General features: G+C 45.1%; 1 protein-coding gene across 1 annotated transcript in view; it reads left to right on the forward strand.

Moving 5' to 3' along the window:
• Window positions 1-4,683, forward strand: part of LOC126050137 (pre-mRNA 3'-end-processing factor FIP1-like) — a 30,295-nt gene extending 25,612 nt beyond the window's left edge. The window contains 1 exon segment of the mRNA XM_049827630.1: window positions 2,249-4,683. Within this exon segment, the coding sequence (XP_049683587.1) occupies window positions 2,249-2,381 (133 nt within the window). The 3' untranslated portion in view covers window positions 2,382-4,683.
• The last annotated feature ends 1,990 nt before the right edge of the window (window positions 4,684-6,673 follow it).

The raw sequence follows: 6,673 nt of genomic DNA on the forward strand, positions 1-6,673 counted from the left end.
GTTGCTGTGTGAGTTTGCATCCTGGTAATGATGAGCAGACTTGCTCTTTCGTTTTGTTTTGGGTTTTTTTGGTCCTTCATCTTAGTTCCTTCTTTTAGATGAAATTCATGTCAGCTCTCTAGGTAATTGCCCTTATTTTGAAATTGGTATCAGAAAAACTCCTACATAGTGACTGGAGGTAAAAGGCTGTTCTCATCCTTAAGGAGATGAATAAGTTTTCAAGCAAGGACTGATTGCTGAAGGGTTGGAAACAAAGTGTTGGGAAGAAAGGCCAGGACCATAATCAAAATTGAATGCAAAGCACATGGAAGTTGAGCTGATACCAGACTAACAAGCCAATAGCTTTAAGGGTTATTTCTCAGCTTCCTCTACTCAGAACTGAAATCTAGTATTAGATCCCTGACTGCATGAACAGGATGGAATTCACAAAAGCGGTGTCAGAATCTGCTTGAGAGCTCGATTCACAGAACTGGGCTATACTGCACGAGGTGGGAATGAGCTGACTTTTCCTCTGCTCCTTAAACCACACACAGGTGCTCTCTGTCTTGCTCAGAGTGGTAGGATGGGAAGTATTTGTTAGCAAAAGCAAGTGGAGGAATACTTTTTGTGTAAGGCCACTTTGAGTGCATATCAGAGTCCCTGCTTGAGGCACTTTGAGATTTGAGCCTGTTTAAGGCATTTGCAGGAAGATGAAAGGGTTTCGTTGTAGTTTCCGGTTTACTGCAAATTGTCCAGTCTGAAGGAAATCACTGACGCTTGTTTAAATATTAAAGGACAGTTGCATTGTTCAAGCATAAACCACTGCCACGTTACTGTCCACAAGGTGGCTGAAGATGTGTTGAGGAGAGGCAGCAGCCTTTTTTTTTTTTTTTTTTTTTTTTTTTTTTTTTTTCCCTTTGGTTTTGGGTTTTTGGTTTTTGGGGGTTTTTGACTGGGTTTTTTGGGTTTCTGTTTTTGTTTTTTTCATTTTAATGACTGTGAAACCATTTATTAAACAAGTCAGAAAATTACTTGAAGCCAGGAGCTTTTCAGCCAGAGCTTCGGTGGTTCAGCCAGTTAGGTGTCTCTGCTGCTAAACTGGTATTCCAGCTGTGGTAGGAATTTGTCTCTACACCTGACTCTGTCCCCACTCGTGGAGCTGTGTGTCCATACTGTGTGTCTGTACTGTGTGACCGTACGTCCTCCTGTGATAAATCTAATCTGCTTTTTCCTGTACTCTGTGCTGTGTTTTAATTCTGCCACCTTCACACCCTGGTCAGCAGCTCACTTGATTTTCAGCCTGTGAGGAGAAATAATTGCACATTTGAGAAGACTCAGAAAATCTTTTCCCAGGAGGGGTCGAGAAACAGAGTGGGCAAAACCAGAGCTCCCACCTTCCAACTTTTCCAGATGGGAGACAGAGGCTGAGCTTGGTGCAGGGGGTTGTGTCCAGCACGCTGTGCGTATGCAGCGTGGCTGGCTGTGGTCGGTGGTGCAGGGCTCAGAGGCATGCACAACCTAGTCAGAGTTAATTCCAGCTGGAATTTCTCTCACATCACAGAAATCCCACATGAATGTCCACAGCTATTCAGCTGTGTCTGGAAGACAATTCTGGGTGAGGAGATAGAGGAGTTTTAAAGCACAAAGCTAGTGAAGTGCCAGGTCATTTATATGTAAGCAGAAGTAGAAACAGGACCTGCCTCCCATTAGGAAACTCGCATTTCTCTAGCTATGTTGATCCCTTTCTTGCCTCTAGTCCAGGGATTTCCCCAAGATGCTCAGAGGAGTGAGTGTCAAGCATCTCTCAGATTTAGGACACTTCCTTCTCTCAGCAGCCTCAGTGCTTCACATTGAAGCTTGAGATGCATCAAAATTGCTAGAGCTCCTGTAGGAGTGGGAAGGACAGAGAGACGTTGCTTATAAAAACTATCTGAAAATTATTCTGACAGCAGTCTGTGTAGAGTGCTGCCTGCCTAGGCTGTGTGCTGATGCAGCGTGTGGTGTAAAGCAGCCACCTCCAGCGGCTTGCATAACCTGCCCTTGGTTCAGCCACATGCAATATCAGATCGTCCCAAATAAACACGATGAAGCCTTTCACTGGCACCGTGATGCCCTCAGCACTTCTGATCAGCCTCCTGCTTCTTGTAGATCAAAGCGCTCCGTCCTCGCGCGTGCCGTGGAGTCAGTGCGTTCGGGTCTCTTCTGTGGCAGAGCTGTGTTGATGCAGGCTCTGATGTAACTTTCTTCTCCCCTTTGTTCCCCACCACAGCAAGCAACATGAGAGCGAGGAGGGGGAGAGTCATCGGCGTCACAAGCACAAAAAGAACAAGCGTAGCAAAGAGGAGAAGGAGGCCAGTGAAGATGGTGCCCAGGAGGGAGAGGAGCAGGATGCCAAGGAGTAACCCAGGCCCCACCGTCAGCCGTCAGGAGGAACTTACCGCTTTTGAACCAGCGTGGCATTGGTGATGTTTTGTTTCGGGGGGTTGATTATTTTTTTTCTTTCTTTCCAAGGGAAGAGAGGCTGACTCTGGGTGAGCAGTGAAGCATGTTGCAGTGGTTTGAGAGCTGAGGCTGCACATGCAGTTAAACTTTTTTTTTTTTTTTTTTGATACGAGACGAAATACAGCAGTACTAGTATACAAAGCACTGAGCTACTCTACTCATAAACATCCCTAGGGAGAACTTTGTTGTATCAGATCCTATGGTTTCTGATGGAAGATGGCTTCAGCTGAAACTAATGCATTTAGGTAATAGTTTTTGGTTTTTTTTTTTGTCATCATCATTCCTTTTTGAAAAATAGGACAGTAAGTGTGACTTGAAATTTATTGTCCAAAGAAGAGTGTGATTTAGATCCTGAGAGCCAGCTTAGAGTCTGGCCTCTAGTAGTGAAAAGTCTCATCCCCAAATAAATTTCTTTATAGCTACAAAAATATCTTCTGATCTCTCTGTGGCCAGCTGGGCAGCATGTGAGGGGGAACTGCTTTTACTGGTGGGTTACAGGGTCCTGCTTTGGTCTGATGACTTTGAGAAGCTGTCATGTGTGTTTACACAGGGTGTGCAAAGACTTCAAGCCTACCTTTTTTTTAATCCATTGCAAAAATAGTTCTATCATTTATTACACCTGTAAGTGGGAAATCAGTGGAAGACCCACAGTAAGAGCATGAGTCTCTCTTTTATTAGTTTTGACTAACTTTTTTTTTAAGAGTTGAGCTAAATAGTCTAGCGCAGTAGAGAACATGAAGTCCCATCTAGCGGTTTGCCCTTATGGGGTTGGCTTATTTCTATTTGGCTATCACCAACACTCCTGTGCAATGCATTCCTTCCCCTAGATCTCGAAATAAATTCAGTCAAATTCCAAAGTCTGTTCGGACTTAGTATTAGTTGGGGAGGGTGGCAACAGTGATGTTTCTGGGTGGGAAGAACAGGGGAAATCAATTTTGAGGGGTTTTGATCTGTCTAGTACTTAGGATACTGCACTTCTGTTTGTATGAGTCCACAAGTGACTTATTTTTAAGTATCTTCCACTAGCTAGACTTGTTATTTAAAACTGTCTTAAATGTTTGCCCTAAAATCTTATGGTTCTGCAATGTTAACGTATATTTTTTTGTATTGTAATCTTGCAAGTCTGAGTGTCATATGAAGCTTACAACCGTAGAGACTGGAGCCAGTATAGCACTATGATAACAGTTTATATGCTATGACAGTGCATTTGATGAGTCACTAACTGCAAAACCTGTGGGGAGAAGAAAAAAAGAGTGGGATTTTTGTTTGGTTTTAGTTTTTAATGTAGCTGTTTATACGTGCTTTGAGATCATGGGAAACGTGTGTGCAGTGGGGTGGTGTGTGCACTGAACCCGAGTTAAAGGGCAGGGCTTGGAATCGGGCTTCAGAGTATTCCTCCCTCTGCAGCCATGTCAGAGTTCTGGTAGAACACCACGATTTAGGAATACGGTGTCTCTCATCGGTCGCCTGTTTGGGCATCAGACGAGGGCAGCGGTGCCTCTCTGAGAGGCGAGCTGCAGGAATCCCAGCTCCTGGCACTGAGCGGGGGTAGCGAGGGGGAACTTCCTGGCGTGCTTCTCCTGGGGTCAGGGTGGCGGGTTTCAGTTGTGATTGCCCGATCCCTTTCAGGAACTTGGGATGAACTTGCTTTTATCCAGTTGTGGCGTGCTGTGGGCGGAGGAGAAATCAAAACAAAACTGGTGAGAGGGATTCGAGAGTGCTTGGTACGTGCCCCCTGGAAACGCTTGCCTGCAGTGCAATGACAAATGTGCCCACTCCCCGTTTCCAGAGCACAGGCTCACTTGCACAACATGGGAGTGTCAAGTGGGAGAGGGGCCAAGCATCCTTGCCTGTGCCTCCATAAAGAGCCTGTACTCTGTAATTAGGAAATCTGGTATATTTTTTTTCCAGAACATGAACTCTGGCAGCTAGCACCACAGGTGGATAGAGCTATCCTACGTCCACTCCCCTAGTCTCTTGCTCTGTTTGTGGAGGTGACAGAAGCTACTCAAGCTGTAAATAGGCATAATTAATGGTGATGACATCGAGTCTGCATCCTCTGCACCTGGGCTTATTGGTGGCGGCGTGGGAGAGGGGATGGAGAATCTTGTATTGACGAGTCAGGGCTGCAAATTCATCATGTGTTTTATTTGAGTGTTTTTACAGATGGACCTGAATCCTTCACTGATGCTAGCAGGCTGTGAATTTAAGGGAAATAGTTTGAAATGGTTTTATTTTAATGAAATAAATATAGGTGAAATGTTTGCCTTTAATTTATTAGAGAATTCTAAAGGTGGGGCCTTGGAAATAATCTTTACTTGCATCAGGTAACTACTGCAGGTTTCATGGTTGTGTTTGCTGGGGGTACTGAATGGTGACTCTAATAATTCTCAGAAAAGAGGCCAGTTCTTGGACGGGTGGCATCGGTACTTGTACTGGACCAAAGCTGGAGCTGAGACGTTGGCCTGTGCATTACTGAGTGCAGAATGCCCCAGGTGCCAAGTACTGCCGAGAGGGTGAACTCCACAGCCGGAGAGGAGCACTTGCACAAGTGTTACTGGGCAAGCGTGAGCCAGCTTCATGTGGAGAGAAGGTGTAAGGCATCTTGGGGAACCTCGGGCAGGTGTTCAGCTCCTGACAGTATGAAACGGGCACAGCTTTAAGGAGGAGAGAGGCTAACTTCATTATGGTTGTGCAGCGTGTAGTTAATGGCAGTGATGTCTTTCTCCCAGACCATCAGAGCCGGGGGATGTTTTGTGCTGCCTGCGCTGCAGTAGTCGAAATCACAACAAAAGCGAACCCAGCCCCCAGCCTGGATGCACAGTTCCTGTGGGAGCAACAGCGGCAGTCGCGGCGTTGCCTCTTAGTTGCTGAGCTGTGCAGCATGCCGAATCAGGGAGTTAAGCCTCATTAAATAAAGCTTTATTTATTCTCCGGGTTAGCTTTTCAGTCCAGTCAGTGCTGAGCCCCACAGGCACCAGTGGGCTGCAGCTAGTCTCACAGATGGGAGCAGGGGCACAGCTGAGGGGAAGGGGCTGTGTGGGATTTACTTTTGTTCAGGTTTTTTTTTCCCCTGTCACAGCTGTAATATATTTTAGGATAGTCCAGCCCCTTTCCTAGGAGAAGCAGAAGGCAATTATGCTACTTCCTGCCTCTCAAGGTCAGTTTCTTGAAGGAGTGTCTGTTGTTGAGGTGACCTATTCTGGGGGCATTAGCTGATACACTGGAAAGACAGGTTAAAAAACCACAGATAATACATGTTTTTCAGTAATAGTAAAATAATTTATGAAGGCATCAAAACAAATTCAACATCTATTAACAAGCTGATCTTGGCAACAATACTTAAATTACTAGGATGTTTTGGTGAAGTTGAAGGCACCTTGCAAAAGAGTTGGAGTAATAGTAAAAATCATGCTGCCTTCTGCAGCATCCTCTTCACTTAAACCGTCTGACCACGAGCGGCATGGCTTTTTCCTACTGCGCTTTATACAAGTGACATTTGGTACTAACAGTAGGAATTGCCCTCTCTCTATCTACATAAATATTTACTGTTCCATACCAGGCACAGAGTCTGCACATTGACTGGAAAGAGACAAAAATTGCTTCAGGTTTTTCTGTCCCTTTGTGTCAGACGGAGGTCGAGTGACTAGTTTTCCACAGGCACCTTTCTGACTTGTGAATTATTTTACTTTCAGCAGTCAGTAGGAACAACGGGAAAAAAAGGCCCCAGAGCCCAGCTGGCCATGCACTGTTTCTGCTGTCAAAGTCCACAGTGGTATTTATCAACCAAACAAAGAGGCCCCACCGTGTGCCAGGGAAGCTTTTGTGAGGATTGGATCCTGAACTATTTCTGTATAATAGGCTCTGATAACAGGCCCTGCTATATACTGCCTTAAGCTAACAGCCAAAGGAAGTGAAGTCACTCTGTGTGTAAACAACTAAGTCATCTAGCAAGGAACAATTCTACTCTGCAGTAATAGCTAATTATGAAGTAGCCAGGCCTAAGAAAAGCACTGCTTAAGACAATGATGGGCACTTACCTGCAGTCGGCTTACTACAACAAGGAATTAAACATTTGTTCTAGGGAGCATTTTTACTGGGGATAGAAACTCACTTGATTGATTCCTATAATCTGAGCTGCCCTTGTAAAAGGTACAGCAGAAACAGCGTAAGAGGAAAGATCTCGCTCAGT

Source organism: Accipiter gentilis, chromosome 24, assembly GCF_929443795.1.
Source record: "Accipiter gentilis chromosome 24, bAccGen1.1, whole genome shotgun sequence".
Taxonomy (NCBI): Eukaryota; Metazoa; Chordata; class Aves; order Accipitriformes; family Accipitridae; genus Astur; species Astur gentilis.